At 39.0% G+C, this 23,048-nt stretch overlaps 1 protein-coding gene across 1 annotated transcript; it reads right to left on the bottom strand.

Annotated features, from left to right (window-relative positions):
* Positions 1-211: 211 nt before the first annotated feature.
* On the bottom strand, positions 212-22,301 carry LOC117218279 (uncharacterized). Its single transcript, XM_033466565.2, has 10 exons — positions 22,064-22,301; positions 15,995-16,262; positions 13,280-13,502; positions 11,265-11,793; positions 7,098-9,620; positions 3,167-4,991; positions 2,796-2,894; positions 2,495-2,709; positions 2,227-2,274; positions 212-742 (listed from the first exon to the last, which is right to left on the bottom strand). The coding sequence occupies exons 2-10, from the start codon at positions 16,245-16,247 to the stop codon at positions 422-424; spliced, it is 6,036 nt and encodes a 2,011-aa protein (XP_033322456.2). The 5' UTR covers positions 16,248-16,262; positions 22,064-22,301; the 3' UTR covers positions 212-421.
* Positions 22,302-23,048: the final 747 nt, after the last annotated feature.

Genomic DNA, 23,048 nt, shown 5'->3' with positions numbered 1-23,048 from the left:
TACTCGAAAAATTCATTCAACCAAGCTCGTTGATTTTTGTTGTTGTCACTTAAAGCACGCGGAACCCATGCTTCACACTAATGAACGCGTTCCGTTTTCTCTGCCAGTTCCCTTGTCGTTTGACGCGAATTTTCGTGCGAAAGTTGGTTTAATCGCTTTTCACAGAGTCAGTTTTCATGCAAAATACAGAGACTCGAAGAAATCGAACGAATTCGATAATACTGTGACTCTTATTTAGACATATTTTTTACATCGATCTAATTACAATGGGACTGAACCGACAAATGAATAATTTCTTAAGGAACGGGACGGTGTATTCTTTGTTGTTTGTCGGTAATATCTCTCTCAACGAATTCATTATAAGAACTTTTCATTCGTAGCGTCGTGGAGGCGACATTGAATTAGATTAAAGGGAACCGAATTAAGATGCATCATCCATTCTGGACTGAAGGGTCAAATTACGTCTTCTCTCTAAATTCATTTCGTCGTTGATTCGAATTAGGTTAGCCTGCTCCTGCCGAAGAGCCCGCCTCAGCTCTTGCAGCTTCGATCCCGTCTCCATTTGCTTCTCCGCTATCTGTCTCTGCAGAGCGGCTATCCGCTGATTTAAAATATTGTAATCCGCTCTTAGTGGACTTCCCGGCTCGCAGCTAACTGCTCTCGGTTTATCCTGATTCACCATGTCCGAGGTCAATAGGCAGATCTTGTCGTGCAGCTCTGCCAGTTGCGTCAATGTCAACGACTGAAACAAATTATTAACCACTAGTCAGAAATGTAATTCGAGAAAGCTTTACAGTTACGGTGTAGAATTTGCAGAAAATGGAACGGCCAGATTAATGTACAGGGTGGACAGAAATTCGTAGTACAGCCGAGCAGTGTGTGATTTTACGTGAAGAAATAAGAAACAAATTTGGTATAATATTTTTTATCCGGGGCTCCGTTTTCGAGAAAATCGACTTTAAAGTTTGTTTAGTTTTATAAAGGATTCAGGTGTCGTTTATTCTTCTCTACCGCAGGTGTCTCCGTCCGAGATAGTGTTTACGAACATTTACCACATAGTTCGCGACAATTAATGATTGTAAACACTACCTCGGACGAAGGCAACTGCGGTAGACGACAATTAATTAAATTCTTTACAAAGATTTTCTCGAAAACGAAGTTCCGGATACGAAAATGTTATACAAATTCTGGCTCACCCTGTATATTTAATACACATTTTTGCTGTATTGGTAAGTGAAAATAAATTTTTGATCTGTCGAGACATAATAGATTTATTTATTTATTATTTATTACTTAATAAAGGAAACTAAGTTGCTTTGGGGATCCAAAATTTTACAAAATTTTAAAAATCACTTTAGTATGCGTAAATAATTGACTTAGAAGAGCAACTGCAGTGAATACTATTATATAAAACATTGTTATCTACATCATAGATTTATTTATTTATTATTTATTACTTAATAAAGGAAACTAAGTTGCTTTGGGGATCGAAGATTTTACAAAATTTTAAAAATCACTTTAGTATGCGTAAATAATTGACTTAGAACAGCAACTGCAATGAATACCATTATATAAAACATTGTTATCTACGTCATAGATTTATTTATTTATTATTTATTACTTAATAAAGGAAACTAAGTTGCTTTGGGGATCCAAGATTCTACAAGATTTTAAAGATCACTTCAGTATGCGTAAATAATTGACTTTGAAAAGCAACTGCAATGAATACTATTATATAAAACATGTTATTGTAATAAGAAATGATGTATAGTTATTTCTATTATAAGATAAAGAAATGTTGTTGGACGAAATATGCAACGTGGAACACGAGTAATTTTTAATTCCTAATAATCCTAAGAAGATGAGAAAAATCGTTAGTTACTGAATCATTAAATTTTAATATACGTTCGGAGATGAGATTAAGGTTTAAGACTTTGAACCTGAAAGACTTTGTTGGTTTATACGGAATATGGAATGAGTTATTAGAGTATCAAAGTTCAATCATTTATTCAACTACGTTATTAAGCTGAACAGGATATATTGCTGTTCACACATTACATAAGAATATGTACGACAAAAATTGCGGTATTAACTTAAATCCTGTACAAGCTCAATGATCTATTTGTGTCTTTTTTTACTAGATGGAACACCGTATCGTAAATTGCCGTACTAAAGTTAAGCATCGCTTAATGTAAGGTATAAGGTAAGATTACTTGTATTACTTACGTTAAGCCAGGAATCGGGATCGAACGCTCCTGTTGGTTTCTCCGCATCCTGACAAATATCGAATGTTCAATGTTATTTCAATATAAATTAATTTGTCAATAATCAAAGATTTAAATCGAAATATTATTTTTCTACCTAGTCTGATAATTTTAATCATACAAATGTTTATGTCTATAGTCGTACGTGAATAAAACAAAATTAATTATTCATTGTGTATCACATATTTTTTTGTATATTTAGATCATAATTATACGTATATCGAACATACCTGAAGTTGCTTCAGAATGCCTGCAATATTCTGAATCTCTTGTTCAGTGTTATAAATATTGTCGGACAAATCCTTCGACTTTTTCAATAAGTCTGCTATCTCCTTTTTCATTTCCGGATCAATATATAGGTCGTCGTCCATCTCGTCTGCCATCTTGGGTTCACCTTCAACCTTACCTTCCAAAAATGTTATGTAATCACGAACACGTTGCACGCCTGTATCGAATAAATGAAAATATTCGAAACGTACGAATTAAGAGATTAAGATATATGTATAAAGTTGTTTAATAAAAAGCGTTCACCTTCGTTTTGCTTGTCAAGCTTTCTCGTTAACAAATCGTTCGCCCTAATGAAATCGCCGCAATCGTCTGCAAGGCTTTTCAAGGTCGCCGTGTCTTGCTCTATATTCGTTATAATATTATGAGAACGTAGGTAGGGTAATAATATTTTAATAAGTAAAAACGATATTAAAGATTGCTTTAAAAAATATATAAGTAATCAGAATAAATCCAGTAAAGAATATTTCAATGAGAGTAACATAATAACGAATAATTATTTGAATAATTATTATATATATATAATATAATAATATAATATATATATATATATATATTTATATAAAATAAATATTCGATAATAATCAATTGGAGGTTTATAATTCTAATATTCAAACCTGAGGACGCTCTTAGTTTCCTGTTTGCGTTCTTCGAGATCCGTAATTCTTTGCGCATCCTATCATTTTCATCCTGGCACTCCTTCAATTCTCCTTTCAACCTTGCAACTACATCCTGGCAGTCGCTCAATTGTTCCCTCAACCTTTCAATCTCGTTGTTTAAATCATCATTATCCTTTCTCAACCTCTCCGATTCATTCTTCAACGCCGCCGCAGAATTTTCGCTGTCGCTCTTCAATTTATCAGCTTCGGCCGACAACTTCGTATAATCATTTCTCAAACGATCATTGGCTGCCCGGAGCGCGTCGAGGTCATTCCGTAACTTATCGTTCGCGGCATTCGACCTGTCCAAATCATCCGACAGCTTATCGTTAATCGCCTTCTGATTTTTCAAATCGTCCTTCAGCTTGTCGTTCAGTGTCTTCGAGTCGCCCAATTCGTCCTTTAATTTCTCATTGATCGCCTTCAGATTCTCCAAATCTTCCCTCAACTTATCACGAGCCCCCTTCAAAGCGTCAAGATCCGTTCGCAGCTTGTCGTTCACTTCCTTAAGCCTCTTCGATTCGTCCCGGGCGTCTTGGAGCTCGTTCTCCAAATTCCCGTTCTCGTCTTTCAATTTTTGCAATTCCGCCTTTAATCTCTCCAGCTCCGTTCTGCGATCCTCCAACTGTTTCACCGCCGTTTCGAGCTCCTTCGCCACGCCTTCGAGGTCGGCGACCCTTTCCCTCAGGGCATCGTTCTCGGCGCGCAGATCGTTCAGCCGGTCCTCAGCATCTTTTAATTTGGCCTTTGTCGCGGCTAATTCCGACGACATCGCCGCGTTCTCCCTCTTCGTCGCCTCGTTCTCGTCCCGTAACGCCCGCAGCTGCTGATTTAATTTCGCCGCGTCAGACCTCAGTTTCTCGTTTTCCCTGATCAATTCTTCGTTTTCGGCGCGGGCCTTGTCCAGCGCCGCTCTTAAAGCGTCCAACTCCTCCTTCAAGGCGACCAGCTCTTTCGTGGCAGCTTTATGTTTATCAGTCTCGTTCATAAGGCGAACCAACTCGCCGCGCAGCCGCTCGAGTTCATCGAGCAGTTCTCGCTTCTCGGCCCGCAGATCCCTGAGTTCGGCCTCCAAAGCGTTAGCTTCAGCCTCCGCGTCCGCCAGTGACTTGTCCAGCTTACTCCTCTCGTCTTTCGATCTATCCAAATCGCTCTTTAATTCGTTCAGCTGCTGTTGCAGTTTGCCGTTCTCGGCCTGGCAGTCCTTCAGGTCGGTCTGCAACTTGTCGACGGCAGCCCTCTGCGAAGCCAAGTCGGACCTGAGCTTATCGAGCTCCCCTCGCTGTCCGTCACCCTCGCCCCTCAGCCTGGTAGCTTCGTTCGCCAGCTTGTCTCGATCCCGATGAAGCGCGGCGTTCTCTTCCTTCACAGCATCTGCCTCGGCCTTCAGTTTGTCACGTTCCTCCTGCAGTCTGTTTCTCTCGTTGTTCGACGCAGCCACGTCGGCCTTCAGCTTCTCGTTGGCGTCCCTCAACGCGGCGAGCTCTTCCCTGCGCCTGTCCAGTTCGCCGTTCAGCCCCGCGATCTGTTTCCGAAGATCGTCCGCTTCTCCTTCGCACCTTCGGTTCTCGTCCCTCAAATTTTCCAACTCCCTCTTCAATGCGTCCAGCTCGCTGCTCAAGGCCGCGAGCTCCGCCTCGCATTTGCTTGTAGCCGCTTTCTCTGCTTCAAGAGCTTTCTTTAGCTGCTCAACCTCCGCGGTTAAATCCGCGATCTTCTTCTCCAAATTGGCTTTCTCGGCTCGCAGGCGATTACACTCTGCCTGGCACGCCTCTTTCGCAGCCTGGTGAACGAAGAAAATAAACTTTGGCTTTGGATCCGATGCACAGGCTTTAACCCTTTCGGTACGAGCCGAAAATGCGCACATAACGCAGGGTCAGTCCACTTTTGTACGAAGATTTTCTTAAGCGTTAAGTAATGACTGTGCTTAATCCGTTTCTAAATCTTTCTTTAAATGTTTCCTGTAAACATTCTGTAAAGGGCCTACAGAAATATGGCTTACATGGATGCCAGATGTATTCGGCACTCGTCCATATTGGTCGTCAGATGGATGCCGGATATATCCGGCGCTCGTACCGAAAGGGTTAATGATCCTGAAGATTCTTACGAAGCAACATCCTGCGCAATGTTTTATCTCGAATCGCATGAAAAGTCATTTTTACAAGTTTCTCCGGATAAATTAACCAGGTAATTTCAACGCGTCAGACTACTTGCCATACTTCGAAATGGTTTAATTCACTCGAATGTGAAACTATTTCACAATGATTCGCTTCAACTTCGCGCGAGACAGGCTGCTTTACAGTTTTTAACATGAAAATAAGAAATCATTGAAGCGTGCACAAGTCTCTTTCGATTTATTGGGTTGGCAACTAAGTTTCCGTTGTTTTTTTTAATTTTAACATTCCGCATGTTATTAAATGTTTCTGGTGTAATGTTGTAAATCATTCGAAAGAGGATGTTTTGTTCTACCGAAACGATACGACTGATCGAGTCTCGCGGCTCGTCTTTATAGTCGCAGATTATAAACAATTATAAAAACGAGGTGCAAAGCTCGAATAATCATATCTACTCTTCCCAAGTTGTCCATTTTTGTTTCCAAGCTGAACCACAATTAGAGAGAATTTACTGTAATTACCCAAATACAGTAATGTCTCTCTAATTGACCCTCAGCTTATACAAAAAAATGTACCAATTGGGGAATAGGAGATACGATTATTCGAGCCTCGCAGTTCGTTTTCATAGTTTCGAATGGTCAAGAACAATAAAAACGAGCTGCAAGGCTCGAATAATCGTATTTCCTCTTCCCAAACTCTCCATTTTTTGTGCACAATCTGAGCGTCAATTAGGGAGACATTACTGCACTTTCTATTTAAAAATGTTGTCCATACAAGCAGTTCTAAATATTGGGTTGGCAACTAAGCAATTGCCGATTTGTTCAATGAAATAAAAAATTTCTTTTTACTTGGAACGAAGTTTAATCTGTAATGTATTTTCCATTTTGTTCGATGACCTTTTGCCGTCTCTCTGACAACTTGAAAATTCCACGCTCGTAGAAAGTCTGATCCTTTTCGGCCAAAAACTGAGTTAAGTGAGATTTTATAGCGTCATCGTCATTCAAAGTTTTACCACGAAGAGAGTTGTCCAGGGATCGAAATAAGTGGTGATCCGATGGCGCGAGATCAGAGCTATATGGTGGGTGTAACATCAATTCCCAACCAATATCCATGAATTTTTGCCGAGTGGACAAAGACGTGTGCGGCCTAGCATTGTCCTGCTGGAAAATCACACCTTTACGATTGACCAATTCTGGTCGCTTTTCCTTGACCGCTGCATTCAATTTGTCCAGTTGCTAACATTCACGGATAATAAAAAATAACATAATAATAATAATAATAATTTTATGATATAACATTTACGGATATCATAGAAATGGGAGTGAGAAACATCTATAACTGAAATCGGCAATTACTTAGTTGCCAACCCAGTATAATGATTTCAAACGATTTTCCATCCGGCAATTTTAAAGTTTCTTCCGTTGATGATTTTTTTCTTGTATCCAGATCGAAACGGAGTTGACTTATCTTCTGGAAATCGAATAATTTTTTTGACCTACAAGTTGAGTTTTATCAATTTCTACTATGATCAATCAATTTCTATAACTGAAATCGGCAATTAGTTAGTTGCCAACCCAATAGTTTACTGTAATCTTTACGTAGCTCTCGAATGGAAATTGTTCTAACGGATGTTTTAAATGTATTTATTTAAAACAGTCATTCGACGTATTTTCTTGCGGTATAAAATTACAAACAAGTCGTGATAGGTCGAACTAAAGCGTAAAACAAAAATGGACAGAAATTAAGAACAAATCATTTCCATTGATTTCATTTACCTTGCATTCGTTCAAGTCTTTCAACGCCTTCTCCAAGTCAGCTTCGAGTTTGTCCAACTCCATCTTGATCTTACAATGCTCTAATTTCCAGTATTCGAGATCCTCCTTCAATTTAGCGATCTCCGCCTTCAGATTAGCAATCTCCTTCTTTAAAGAGTCGATCTCCGCTCTCAAATCGGCGCACTCTGCTCTCGCGCTGTTCAATTCGTCTTGCACGTTCCGCAACTTTGATTGTAGCCCTTCGTTCTCCTCCGTCAACGTGGCATTCTTCGCCCTGGCCTCGTCGAGTGCTTCGCTTAAATCTTGCACCTTACTGTTTAGCATCATCGCGTCGTTTCTCATAATTTCGTTGGTCTTCTTTTCTGCATCAAGCTTCGCCTTTAAATCGTTCGCTTCGCCTTCCAAAGTATTCAGATCGTTCCGTAGCCTACCATTTTCGTCGCGCAGCCCGTTTAATTCGTCGTTCAACGCGTCCCTTTCCTTCCTCAGTTGCTCGAGTTCGGCTTTCAACTTCTCGCGCTCCTGTTCGCACGCGTCTGCATCTTTCTTCAGCCCCTCGTTCTCGTCCTTCGAGCGAGCCAGCTCTTCCTTCAACCGGGCCAACTCGTCCTTTAACTTATCGTTCTCATTGTTCGTATCGTCCAATTGTTTCTTCAGCTGATCCTTCCCCCTCTGCAAAGCAGAGTGTTCATCCTTCAATTTACCTAATTCTGCTGCCAACGCGTCCTTCTCTCGTTCGAGTCGCTCGGTCTCGTCGTTCAGCGAATCTTTCTCTTTCCTTAGTTCCTCGACTTCGGCTTTCAGCTTATCGTAATCATCTCTGCACGCTTCCCCATCTGTTCTCAGCTTCTCGTTCTCGTTCCTCAACCGTTCCAACTCGTCCCTCAGCCTCTCGATCTCATCGTTCGCGTCGTCCAATTGTTTCTTAAACCGATCCCTCTCGTTCCGCAACGCAGAACGTTCATCTCTCAGCTTGTCTAATTCCGCCGCCGACGCGTCCTTCTCCTGCTTAATGCGATCGAGTTCGCCGTTCAACGCGGCTTCTCTCTGCTTTCCGCTATCTATTTCCGCTCGAAGCTCCTCCGCTTCCCTCTTCAGCCGCTCCACCTCAGCCAGCAACGCGTCCTTTTCACCAGCCAGTCGATCCAAATTTTGTTTAAGCGCTCCGTTCTCGTCTTTCAGCTTATTCAGCTCGTTGGTCACACCGTCCAATTCCGCCTCGGCCCGCTGCAAATCGTCCCGCAACGAGTCCCCATCGGCCCTGCATTGATCAAGCCCCGCTCCGAGAGCCTCATTCTTCGCCTTAAGCTCGGCATTTTCGGCTTTTAGTTTCTCCATTTCATCCACGCACTTGTCCAGGCCGTCCCTCAGAGAATCCATCTCCGCTTTCAGCTGATCGATCGTGCTCTTGGCCCTCGCTAATTCTCCCTTCAGACGCTCCAGTTCTACCAACAGATCGGCATTCTCTGCCTTCATTTCTCCCAGGTCTTTCAACGCGTCGTCCAATTTTTGTTCCAATTCCAAATTCTTGGCTTTCACGTCGGCGTTCTCGCTGGCCAGACGGTCCTTCTCCGCTTTCAAATCCTCCATCCGCGACTCAAATTCATCGATCTTCGTCTTTGCGTATGCCTCTGCAGCTTTCAATGCGTCCCCATCGCCTCTCAGCCTGTCAACCTCTTTCCTCGCGTCATCAAGGTCGCTCCGCAACGCCGACATGTCTTGCTTCAACGCGTCGTTCTCCGATTGCGCCGCGTCCAAGCTATTCTGCAACTCGCGGTTTGCTTCATTCGATTTATCAAGCTCCGCTTTGTAGTCACTATTCTCCTCCCTTAATCTATCGTTCTCCTCTTCCGCCATGTCCAGCCGACCTTTCAGATCCGAATTCTCTTCTCGCAGTGCCTCCGTCGCGTTCCAGGCAGCTTCGAGCTCTTTCTGCAAAGCCTCGTTGGCCGCCATCTCGTCCGCCAATTGATCAGACAACGCGTTAACCCGCTCCTTCGTTTCGTCCAACTGTTTCAACAGTTTGTCCTTGTCATTCTGCAGGGCGTCTACCTCTCCCCGGAGATCCGCAATCGCAGCTTTCGCGGACGCGAGTTCGTTTCGCAGTGTTCCCAGCTCGTCCTCCGCGAGCTGTAATTTCTTCGAAAGCTCGTCTCTTTCCGCGCAACACTTCTCCAGCTCCGCGACTCGCTTGTTACGCTCGTCGACCTCGCCCCGCAGATTCGCTATCTGCGACATCAGGTCGTCGATCTCCTTTTTCAAGCCGTCGATAATCCGCTCGGCCTCTTGTTCCTTTTCTGCCATCTCCTGCTCCAGCTTGTTCTTGTATTCCAGGATCTCGATTATTTGGTCGTTCCTTTCCTCTAATAGTTTTCTCAATTTCGCCACCTCGTCTGTCAGCGAGTCCCGCTCGTCTTCGAGTTCGGATATACGAGGCTTCAAAGTGTCCAGCTCCGATCGTAGGTTGCCCAGGCCCAACAGGTCTATCTCCGATTGTCTCATTTCGTTTAGGAGATCTCTCACCTGGAATTCATTAGTAGCATTACTTAACCTTTTAGGCAGGACGCGCCACTATAGTGGCTTCCGCGGATGTCATCTTTCAGAACGACACGCCACTATAGTGGCTTTCGCGGATGTCATCTCTCTGGACGACGCGCCACTATAGTGGCTTGCTCTAGTAGCTCACTCGCTCATCGTTTGAATCGAACAATCGTCTTCATATGCATTGTTTCACACTTCTTTTGTCTTCACATCGATTTACAACAGTCAACAGGGTGTCCCAAAAATGTCTCGCAATCCGGAAATGGCGGGTTCCTCGGATGATTTGAAGCAACTTCTTCCTTTACAAAAATGTTCTCCGAGGCACCGTTAACGAGTTATTAACGAAAAACAGTGACCAATAAGAATCGAGTACGGCTGACGCGAGGCGGCCCAGCCAACCAGCGCGCGAAGCCCAGTTCCGCTCATTGGCTCTATCGCCTCGCGCCAGCCGAGCTCGCCTCTCATTGGTCACTGTTTTTCGTTAATAACTCGTTAACGGTGCCTCGGAGAACATTTTTGTAAAGGAAAAAGTTGCTTCAAATGGCCCGAGGAACCCGCCACTTTCGGATTGCGAGACATTTTTGGGACACCCTGTATATACAGACAGAATATACAGTATCAGACTCTGTACAGTACCTAAAAGGTTAATTCGACCGCATCTACTTGTTATAGTGCCCAACAAATTTCTTTACGAATGAACTTGAAAAGATGTTTTCAGGCTATTTACTATGACGGTGATTATGCCTTTAACTAATTTGTTGTTGACTTTATGCAGCATGTTCGGGGAAATCGTGTTATAACCACCAGTGAAGTGATTTCTGACACAAAACTGAGCCGTAAATATGGCGTCAAATTTTTTCATATAGGGCTTCATTTTCGAGAAAAAATCGTGTTTGAACATTCGATAGGTACGTTAGGTACTATATATTAAATGTATATGTTACATTAATATATATTAAATGAGCCCAGGATCATTGTCGCACGATTCAAATGCTTTTTGACAACGTATATAGTTCGCGTAATTTCTTAACGCGTAAAAGAAACTGTGAAAACTTTGTAGTCATTGAATAATGATCATAGTGAACAAAACGCAACAAAAGTGAAACACGAAAAGTCTGTTCTTTATTGCAAATCGGACAGATTTAGAGAAACGATTGTTACAGGGAAAGAACCTAATCCTATTACAGAATTTAATGGAATTAGGATCTGTAATAGGATTAGGTTTATATAGTTAGGTTTTATTTTATATAATATTTATTTTATATTATATTATTATATTATATAAAATATTATATATATATATATATAATAATATAATATATATATTAATAATAATAATAATATATTATTATTATATATTATTATTATTATTATTATTATTATATATAATAAATATATATATATTTTTTTTTATACATATATAGATTACATTTTTTCCCCATAACAGTCGTTTGTCTAAATCTGTAATTAAGCTGTAATAAACGACTTTTTGTCTTTTACCTTCGTTGTGTTTGTTCACCATGATCATTATTCAGTAACTACAAGTTTCCCAAGTTCCTCTTACATAAATATTATCTATTACACATAATATATCATAATAATGTTGACTTTAAAACGTTACAATACCTTGTCATCTCTTTTCTCGAGTTCTATTTTCATAGCCGCAATCTCAGCCAACAGAGCCTGCTCATCCAGCCTGCCTTCGAGTTCTTTCTTCAGTCCCTCGATAATCTTGTCTTTCTCGTCAAGTTGCTGTTTCAATTCGGAAACAGCGAGCTCGCAGTCCCGTAGCTTCTGTAATAGCTCCGAAACGTCTATATATTCAGGAACCGTCGTTGTTTCGGCCGTTCTCAGCATCTCCATCGGTATCTCTTCTTTCGGTCGCTTTTTCTCAAGCTCCGCCAATTGACGACGTAATTCGTCCAGCTGTGCCACGAGCTGTTCATTTTCCAGACGCAGGTCGTCGCAGCTCTTCGAGAGATCCACCAGCGTTTCGATCGATCTTTCCACGACTTTCGAGACTTGCTGGTCCGCTGTTTGACCTCCTTTCATCAGTTCACGGAGCTTCGCCCTCAGGCGATATATCGCAGGACAGCTCACGTCCTCCTCGGTCTGCGCGAGTTTTAATTTCAAGTGCGATATCGTGTCCCTTAATCTGTAGGCGGAAACGAGATTTTTGTTTCTCGTTGGGCAACCTGCAGCAAGACTGGCGCGGCTGCGTTGCGAAAATGGTTAATTGCCTCGATCTGATAATTGAAATAAAGCTACGGCAGGATTGGACAGGTCTTTGATTTCATTTCTAAAAAAATTTACATTTGACATGATCTAATTTACGTAGAAAAATCTGTATAAGAACTCATGCGTAAGATTCGGTTTCTAATTAAACTTCGCTGAATCATCAATGACTACGTCAACAAATTTTATTCTATCGCGAAAGGATACATAGATCTATGTGGAATAAGTTTATTTTTTAAGTGAGACGAAATGAATAATTGTGTGAATCACGAATGTGAATCTTAATTGTTGACGGACGTTGTGGCCCCAATAATCGAAATATTGGGTTGGCAGCCAGATACAGTAATGTCTCCCTAATTGACCCTCAGCTTATACAAAAAAATGTACAACTTGGGGAATAGGAGATACGATTATTCGAGCCTCGCAGTTCGTTTTCATAGTTACGAATTGTCAAGAACAATAAAAACGAGCTGCAAGGCTCGAATAATCGTATTTCCTCTTCCCAAATTCTCCATTTTTTGTGCACAATCTGAGCGTCAATTAGGGAGACATTACTGCACTTTCTATTTAAAAATGTTGTCCATACAAGCAGTTCTAAATACTGAGTTGGCAACTAAGCAATTGCCGATTTGTTCAATGAAATAAAAAATTTCTTTTTACTTGGAACGAAGTTTAAGCTGTAATGTATTTTCCATTTTGTTCGATGACCTTTTGCCATCTCTCCGACAACTTTTACCACGAAGAGAGTTGTCCAGAGATCGAAATAAGTGGTAATCCGATGGCGCGAGATCCGGGCTATATGGTGGGAGTAACATCAATTCCCAACCAATATCCATGAATTTTTGCTGAATGGACAAAGACGTGCGCGGCCTAGCATTGTCCTGCTGGAAAATGACACCTTTACGATTGACCAATTCTGGTCGCTTTTCCTTGACCGCTGCATTCAATTTGTCCAGTTGCTGACATTCACGGATAATAAAAAAATAACATAATAATAATAATAATTTTATGATATAACATTTACGGATATCATAAAAATGGGAGTGAGAGACATCTATAACTGAAATCGGCAATTACTTAGTTGCCAACCCAATATATAGATGTGAAAGTGCTCATATTATTCAAAAAATTGTTACGAAAAACCTATAAAATAGACACGATTCAGCATTTTCAGAAATAACGCACAAAAAAAACACCAACTATCGATGGACCGAATCCTGTACGTCTCTGTATCAAAATAGTATTTGATCGGTTTCAGTAAATTATCGATTTTTCTTTTCAAGGGACCAGGGACATTGTTTCGTTCGAAAAAGTTCGAAACAATGAGATATCGAGGCAATTACATCGTCCATGTTACGAACACAACGGAACTCGGATTCTCACAATAAAGAACCGGCGACAAATACTCTTTCTTTTCAAGTGCAAAGCGCTCCCGTAGAACTCTCATCTTCTCTCTGATATAGTGTACCGATGCACAAGGATCGTCGCCGTAATCTCGTTCGGCGAGGGTTTCTTCCAGATCCCTCACTTTATCTTCGAGCGCCGCGTTTGCATTTTGCAGCCATTCGATTTCTTCCCGAGACTGCACGAGCAGCGGATCAGGCTTCAATATCTCATCCACATTTACACCTACACCAAAAACATCTAATCTTTAGAAACACTCGGTATGGTGCACGCGTAAGATACTGATCGCGGGGAGCACTCTGAATTTCAAAGTGATGCCCCTCCCGAAACAACGAGCAGTGTGTCAAGCGTTTTAAAGGGGAATTTCCTTTTCCGTGGAAAAAAATCGATCCGATTCCGCGGATTCTTCTGCCACGATTCTGCGATACTGTCTCCGTGAAATTTCCAGTTGCGATTCATAATGTTCTTAAAGCTTAGCAACGCAGTATCACTAATTATAATAATATATAATTAATATATATATATATTATAATATACATATTATCATATAATATTATATTATATATATATATATATATATTATAACATACATATTATTATATAATATTATATTATATATAATAATATATTAATAATAATATATATGAATATATTTATTATTATAATATATATAATTACTTTCTAATAAAACTCACGCAGGTCCTCAGCACTTAATAAAAATATCATCTAGACACAGATTAAGATAAGAATAACTTTATTGACTTTTGCGTCGAACAAATCATATCAGAATAGAGTCGTTAATGGAAACCAGAAGCATTAAAATTGAAGTTACTTCCACCTTAGCCAGTGTGCTTACTTGCTACGTGAATTTTAAATACGCTGTTAACGTGCAGGAACGAGAAATATTTGAGCATCGAGTATCAGATAACGGAATATCGATTATCGACATTCCTGATTACCCGCATGATTCCGTAAGTCTCGATTATCAGAATATATAACCGGTATTCCTAAATAGAAACTGGTTCCTGCAGCCTTTTTTTTTAATTAATTTCACTGCATGTTATGCACGTTACGATTCGTTTATTCCGAGAAACTAACCTTTACTTGTTAAACAAATCGCATTGTTTACCCGATAACCGTATTAATTCATGTATTTGCGTGCGCTTTTGTAAATATACGTAAGACGATTAATATCTGTGTAACGTTCGTTTCAACGCTAAAATTACTAATTAACATTCGAGCCGTGTTAAAACGCGTGATTTATGGTTTAATGTTATGCATATTTAAGCAGATCAATTTCAAATATGTTTCTAGAGAATGTTTTATAAAAATGTAGTCAACGTTTCGATCGTTTATCGAGTTTTATATGAATATTCCTGATTGTTTCAAATAATCCTTGGAAAGAGGATTCGATTGTTTACAATCTGCGAAGGGAAACAGATCCCTCATCAAATAGCTATTATCCCTTGTCGCAGACTCTTCATTAATTCAACAGTTAAGAAATTTCTCAAGACGGATCTGGGGCTTAATTTTTCGCTGCAACTACAGTTAGTTGTTTACTAAAAAGAAAAGCCTCGATCTCAATCCGATTTTAATAAAGCTTTGTGGGACAATGAGCACATTCAAACTATACACAAAACAATTTGCCTGCTTTACAGAAGGAGGAGTGCTTTGCATGCTCATTAAAAAATATGAATACGGCAAAAAATCACGTGGCAGCGTGTAAATTGTTATCTTAAACTCTTCTAATTGGTATTTAGTATTCATTCAAAGGAAACGCATTTCATTTTATTAGCAAGGATTGAAGGTTCCTGAGGTCATTTGAAGTAAACTTTTCCTTAGCTGAAATGCAATTCGCGACTTTGTTTACGAGTTATTAACGAAGAACGCTGACCAATGAGAGGCTGGCGCAAGACGGCCGAGCCGACCAATAGCCGAAGACCAGTTCCGCTCATTGGCTTGGCCGCCTCGCGAGAGCCGCACTCGCCTCTCATTGGTCAGTGTTTTTCGCTAATAACTCGCGAACAAAGCCGCGTATTGTATTTCCGCTAAGGAAAAAGTTACTTCAAATGATCTCAGGAACCTCCTATTTCCGGATTGCGAGACATTTTTAGGACACTCTGTATAAATGCGGAAACTACAAAGTGCAGACGATATCTATCTATCAAAAGAACTATCCGAGGGGAACTCAGCTGTACAACGCCAAACAGAAACGCCAAAAAAGGAATCATTCCTGTCGCTAATGTCCTCGTAATCGATGCGACGTGAAATCCAAAATTAAAAGAAAGAAAAAAAAGACGCGCTTTGCCGTTTAAATTGTGAAATTCATTCGCACTTTATTCGTAATAAATAGAAGTAGACGAGAAACAAAATAGTAAAAACCTCGGAAGAGCTTGAGAACGTTATTATGGTTAAATAAACTTAGCTTCTGTGTTTTTAGAGCAAAGTTTGAATATTCTTCTTATATTGATATCGCTGGATATAAATCGATACTACCGAAGCTTGTATCTCCGATAGTGCAGTCCGTTCCCATCTCGTTGCCCGTATCGAAATATTAATTGCTTCGCGAGTTACACGTTTCAATCGGAGCTGGAAAGCCTCAGAAAGGGGCAGAAGAAAACGCGGTCGCGTATGTGTCTGAATTCCAATTAATCAATTTAGCGCGAACCAAGTGACTGGAAAGCAGAAAGTCGGTACGAAATATCATACATCGATACCGAATGACTGCAGGGCTTGTTTCAAAGACCTATTTTCGCTCTCGAACTGAAGTCGTTCCATTCGCCATTTCTTCATCTGACACTTCATTACGGCGAGTTTCCTCAGGGCAAACGGCAGATCGTAAATCTCCGATTCTTTCGAATTGTCGCTGAAGGGATTGTAATTGCAGCTACAACGTGGCTCGTTCGGCGGATTAATTGATTCCGACGAATACGATGACTCGCATCCGCAAGGACAACCTCGATTCTCCATCGTGTGTTAAGCAATCTGTTAACATTTCAATACAATTTTACATAAAGCAATCATTTACATTGAATTTGTATCGCTTTCACGGGTTCACGACGGTTCAATGATCGTGTGTAAGCGCGTGTGAGCGCCAATTAGGGAGAATTTACTGTAATTACCCACATACAGTAATGTCTCTCTAATTGACACTCAGCTTATACACAAAAATGTACAAATTGGGGAATAGGAGATACGATTATTCGAGCCTCGCGGCTCGTCTTTATAGTCGCAGATTATAAACAATTATAAAAACGAGGTGCAAAGCTCGAATAATCATATCTCCTCTTCCCAAGTTGTCCATTTTTGTTTCCCAGCTGAGCCCCAATTAGAGAGAATTTACTGTAATTACCCAGATACAGTAATGTCTCTCTAATTGACCCTCAGCTTATACACAAAAATGTATCAAATGGGGAAGAGGAGATACGATTATTCGAGCCTCGCAGTTCGTTTTCATAGTTACGAATTATCAAGAACAATAAAAACGAGCTGCAAGGCTCGAATAATCGTATTTCCTCTTCCCAAATTCTCCATTTTTTGTGCACAATCTGAGCGTCAATTAGGGAGACATTACTGCACTTTCTATTTAAAAATGTTATCCATACAAGCAGTTCTAAATATTGGGTTGGCAACTAAGCAATTGCCGATTTGAAATTTCTTTTTACTTGGATTGAAGTTTAATCTGTAATGTATTTTCCATTTTGTTCGATGACCTCTTGCCATCTCTCTGACAACTTGAAAATTCCACGCTCGTAGAAAGTCTTATCCTTTTCGGCCAAAAACTCAGTTAAGTGAGATTTTACAGCGTCATCGTCATTCAAAGTTTTACCACGAAGGGAGTTGTCCAGAGATCGAAATAAGTGGTAATCCGATGGCGCGAGATCAGAGCTATATGGTGGGTGTAACATCGATTCCCAACCAATATCCACCAATTTTTGCCGAGTGGACAAAGACGTGTGCGGCCTAGCATTATCCTGCTTGAAAATGACACCTTTACGATTGACCAATTGTGGTCGCTTTTTCTTGACCGCTGCATTCAATTTGTCCAGTTGCTAACATTCACGGATAATAAAAAATAACATGATAATAATAATAATAATAATTTTATAATATAACATTTACGGATATCATAAAAATAGGAGTGAGAGACATCTATAACTGAAATCGGCAATTACTTAGTTGCCAACCCAATAATTATGTATGATAGTATTATAATAATAATATTGTTATAACATATATATAATAACATATAATTATAATATATATTATTATAATAATATTTTTAGAGTAGATCAATTTTTAGAGTACCTCATAATTTTGTCCATTGATTGTAACCAAGTTTATTATAATTATATATTATTAAATTATATTATTTACAATATTATTAGAATCATTGGACAAAATGATGAGATACTCTAAAATTTTTGGGAATTCACATTTCACCTTAAATCGGATTGTGTGCGAAAAATTACGTGTTCGAAAAATCTGTAGCCATTAAACATGACCGAATAACGAGGATCATTACCAATACTTTAACATTGAAGATAAATATTTGAGAATATCTTAAACGGATAATGAAAAATAACATAATAATAATAATAATAATAATAATAATTTTATAATATAACATTTACGGATATCATAAAAATGGGAGTGAGAGACATCTATAACTGAAATCGGCAATTACTTAGTTGCCAACACATCGTGTTTCTGATGTTATAATTCAATTTCAATCTTACAAAGCTTTACATTTCCTTTAATCCCCCGTTCTCATTACTCATACTCCTGTAGTTATTAATAATTTATTGTTTCTCCAGCACTTTTATTCTCGCTCTCTTTCACTGTACTCTGACCTGCCCTATTTACCATTCATTTTCACATACGCTTGTTCCACCTTGCATTTTCTACACACCGTTCGAAACGAAGAGTTCTGTTTTCCGCGATGAAAGGAGACTGCATGTCGCAAAGAAGATTTGAAGATAAGAAAATTGTAAAGTTTCCACTTGTTTGGTGCTCGGAGACGAGGTCGGTGACCTCGAAATCACTGACGCGGTGAAGATATTCAATTTGCAGTGAAATATTATAATTAGTTCCACGATCTATTAAATGTTCTTAAGTATCCCGAGTGGCCTAGCCCCTGAATCCTCTGTTCCCCTGCTCTTGCTGTGCAAGAGTATCCCGTGTTGATATGTTTCCTCCTCGCATATGTTTCCACTCTCCCCTCCTCGCATACATTCTTTATTCGTCCTTCACCACGAAACTAATATCTCCTATCATTCTCGCTTCTTTCGTCCATTTTCTTTAGGTACTCCGCCGTTGCAATCTTCATACAGCACCTGTTGAACCTGTCGGCCCTAATCCTTACTTCTCTCTCGTTTGTACTGCCCCGATCCTCCCCTTATCTGCTCCCCATTTTCCGCTTCCTCCACGGCGTATGGCTTCGCCCGATAATACCAAGCTCCAAATAGTATAACTTTATAATATTTGTTTAATTTGTTACATAAGTTATTGTACTGTATTTTATCATATTTATTTTATTTTGTTGCATGGTATGTTGATACGTAAGGAGATGAACCATTATTTGTAATACGTAAGCAAATTCAATGAAGTTTATATACAGGGTGTCTATCATAACAGTCACAACGATCTTTGAGGCAATAAAAGTTAATGAGTACTTCGATGAGAATAAAGTGCAACAATAAATATTTCGACAAATGATTTTATTCGATGAAAACCTTGTTTTTTTTAAATAGCACTATATATTTTTGACTTTATAGCTTTATAATTGACGTAGAAACGAATTTAACGAACTATATATGTATTAGCTTAGAATATAAGCTTATGTATATATTATTATATTAGCTTAGAAATTCGCAGCGATTGAGAAAATAATTTTCCTACGCGTTAATAGAAGCAACAAGTCATTATGTTAAGATCATTGCGTAGTAGATCGTTGAACTCGTTTCTTCGTCAGTTATATAGCTAACCTGTGCTTTCTATCGAATAAAAATGTTTCTCGAAATTTGTATCATCGCACTTTGTCGTCCTCAAAGTATAGTCCTCACACGACAAGAAGACACCTTTGCGTTTACATTCCCCCTCTTACCAGCTGCCCCACTGCCGCAGCTATGGGCCGCTATTGGCCGAAAACGATCGCTAGTGGGGCAGCTAGCAAGAGGGGAAACGTAAACGCAAAGCTGCCTTCTTGTCGCGTGATGACTATACCTATTAACTTGCATTCAATACATTTTTTGCCGGTATAAATGCCTGAAAAATCGGCGTGACCGTTAGAACGAACACCCTGTATAATACCGTGCCTCCAGCTCCCAGCCTCGTTCGTCGTTTCTCCTACTTTCATTTACCCCCCGCTAGCATTTCTTACCAAGCCGACCGCACCCTCTCTCTTTCAGTTTCTCCTAAAACCGAATAGCCCGACTGCCTGCCATTATCTTCGTCTTATTCCTCCTTCCTTCCACCCAGACCTCGTAGCCACGCGTCCTCCAATCTAAATCCATTGTTCACCGCAAAAATCGTACTAGCAAGCGTGCCTCTCTCTTCGTCTCTCTCTCTCTCTCTCTCTCTCTCTCTCTCTCTCTCTCTCTCTCTTTTCCTCCAGCCCCGCATATCCAACCCAAACAACGCTCCCTACTCTAGTAGCGCATCGAATAATATCCAGACCCCTGCATGCTTCCTTTTCCTTTCTGCTTTCACGTGTCCTATCCTCTGTCCTTTGCATCGCGTATCCCAAGTATTCAATCTCCTGTAGCTGGTTTCGTTCACTTCTGTTCACCTCATCCCTTCGTGCACTTCTTCCCGGTACCTTCGGCAGCCTTATCGCGTCCTCCTTTTCTGCTGCATTATGGCATCCGCGTGTCTTATTGGTAATTGAGCCGTTTATTTTGAAAGTGGCATAAGTCACTTTACCGTAATGAAAAGTGGTGATTTTTTAATTATTATTATTAGTGTAGTGGTATATTAGTATATAATATATAGTTATATATATTAGTACATAATAGTATATAATATATATAGTTATATAATATAGTTATATATTAGTATAGTCATAGTGGTGATTTATTAATTATTATTTATACCGAGAAAAATATCAGTATCCTGAGATAACAAATACAAGTAAATCTTCTCGAAAGTTAGCATCCATATTTTTAAACATGTTAAAACGCAAACCCTTAGATATGTCGACTTCAAAACAAAGTGACTTATGCCACTTTCAAAATAAACGGCTCAATTAGTACAGCCAACATCGCCTAATTTTCGTTCTTCGTGAAGGCAAAAGTAAGAGCCAGGTAATGTGGAACATCGTAGTTCGACAACGCAATGCAACGTTCAATAGATTTTTCGCATGCTACTTGGAAGAAAAGTGAGAATTACACGATCTTCTTTACGGATCCGTTCAGAAGGCATTTTCACTTTTTTTTGGTCATTTTGCCATCCTTTCAGAGCAACTGAATCTTATTCAATTTGAATATACATGGTGTCCCAGGTTTTAATGTTCAAACTTTGTCAGTATATTCTATGGCACGAAGTAAGAAAAAAATGTTATGTAAACATAGGTCATATAGAGCTTTATTAAGAAGTTATAACAAAAATTCAGAATAGGAATAGTATTCAACTAAAAAGGAAATAAAAAATTAAAAAAAATCTTCGACCGATGTCAATCATGCATTGTCAACAACGATTATTAATACATTTCGAAATGTATTAATAAACACAGCTTACATAAACACACACGGCATGTGCTGATCTATTCAAGCCAATGCTCGCAGTAACAGCAAGTTGATTACTATTCCTATTCTGAATTTTTGTTATAACTTCTTAATAAAGCTCTCTATGACCTATGTTTACATAACATTTTTTTCTTACTTTGTGCCATAGAATACACTAACAAAGTTTGAACATTAAAACCTGGGACACCCTGTATAAGTGCGGCTACGTGCGAGTTCCTTTGTCAACTCGTGTACACTCGGATGTCGCCGATACAGCGACACAATATATTCATGTGAAAGCGGCATCACTTTTTAATTATTATTCTTCTTCGTGCTATAATGTAATCACGTGAAATGCACAAATATAAAACATAAAATATTATATTTGTCAGTTCGAGCACAGTATAATGATTTTTCTTTCAATTCAATTCTGTACAACGAAATCATGTTTGCAAAATCTGTTCCGAATGCAAAGGGTTAATTTCTGCACTTTTCGCAGGCATTTGAAATCGGATGTTGTTATTACTAACCTTCATTCTATTGGTTCTAACTGAACCGTGGATTTTCTTCGTTTATAATAAAAATGAGCAGCGAGATACGAAACTGTAAAAATACTGCATGAATTTATGAATATAACCATGCTATTTTCGTGTTGTTAAAATTATTGAACGGAGAAATATATTTTCATCTGTGTCTTCTGCCTTTTACAATATTACAGAACGTTATTTGTGGAATTGGAATGTATTAATACCTTTTTCAATGTCATATTTTAACACTATTTCCGGTGCTATAATGTTATTAACGTTATTTATTTGAATCAGAATTACGTTTATTTAGTATATATTTGATTCAGAAGACTCGATGGAAAAGTAAAAACTATATTTTCATTAAAATATTTGTTCATTTATTGTCGATATAGTTTCTCTCTCTCACAGTACATACCGAAGTGTATGCAATAAATTACGAAATAGGAACGAAATTTTTGAATGAAAGGAACGAAAATGTGTGCTACAAAGTGTTCTATTTTTTTTTAGTAAAATAAAGTGAAACTATAATCGGCACCTTAGTATCTTCTCCAATCGTTGCAATTCGTTTCGCAGGTATGCGCTATCTCGTACATTACAGGTTATCCGTGTACAATTACTTCCGCTCCAGCTTCTTTTCAATTCCACTGTTACCGAATCACACGTGCAACTGAATTATTATTGTAATCCGATTATAAAACGAGCGGAATAACTGGCTAAGCGTGAAACGACTCTCGGACAGCAAGAAAAATTAAAACTAAAAATTTAACCGTAAAAAAATGTGAGACAGAAGTGAAGTATTTCGGTGCGGCAGTCACACTTTTATTGCCGAATATTTCCGATCATCGATAAAAATCGATAACCAGATTAACGTCGAATTTCTTTCATTAACCCTTTGCCTGGAATTTTTTTAACACGATCCAGCAGCAGCTGAAAAAAGTCCAGTCTGCATATTAATGTATATTACCTTCTTGGAATTTTAATTCTATACATTGTATCATCTTACAGTATAGTAGAGTTAATTTTTCATAGTAAAAAGTGTTCTCAAGTGTACATATATTTAAATTGCATAGAAATTACTAGACAACAATTTAGTATTATAAATGGAGCGTCGAGCATTTTAGAAAATAATGGAAAATAATTTTCCTTCAATTCGAAAAAAATATAATTCCAAGTAATATACCATTTTAATGACATTTTTTCCAGCGAGCGTATAATTTAGGCAAAATCTTATTCGCCAATGCAATATGAAATAAATTTAATTAATACTTTTAAGCAATTCAAAGCAACTGTTATACATATATTGATTTTAATTCATTAAAATGATTAAGAAAATAAATAAATTCTCACGCTTTTTTCCTGTATTTTTTAATTAGTGCAATTTTTATTTCGCATTTAAATCAACAGACTGGTTATAAATTTTAAGATCCGTCTAATAGTTGCTTCTTTAGTGTTCCATCCTGCCCATTCTTCATAATCCTTACTCAGTTCCCTCGTTGGTCGAGAGATTCAGGCAACGGTGA

This window comes from Megalopta genalis, chromosome 2, assembly GCF_051020955.1.
Source record: "Megalopta genalis isolate 19385.01 chromosome 2, iyMegGena1_principal, whole genome shotgun sequence".
In the NCBI taxonomy this organism is placed as follows: Eukaryota; Metazoa; Arthropoda; class Insecta; order Hymenoptera; family Halictidae; genus Megalopta; species Megalopta genalis.
This window is presented reverse-complemented; position numbering and strand designations above follow the sequence as displayed.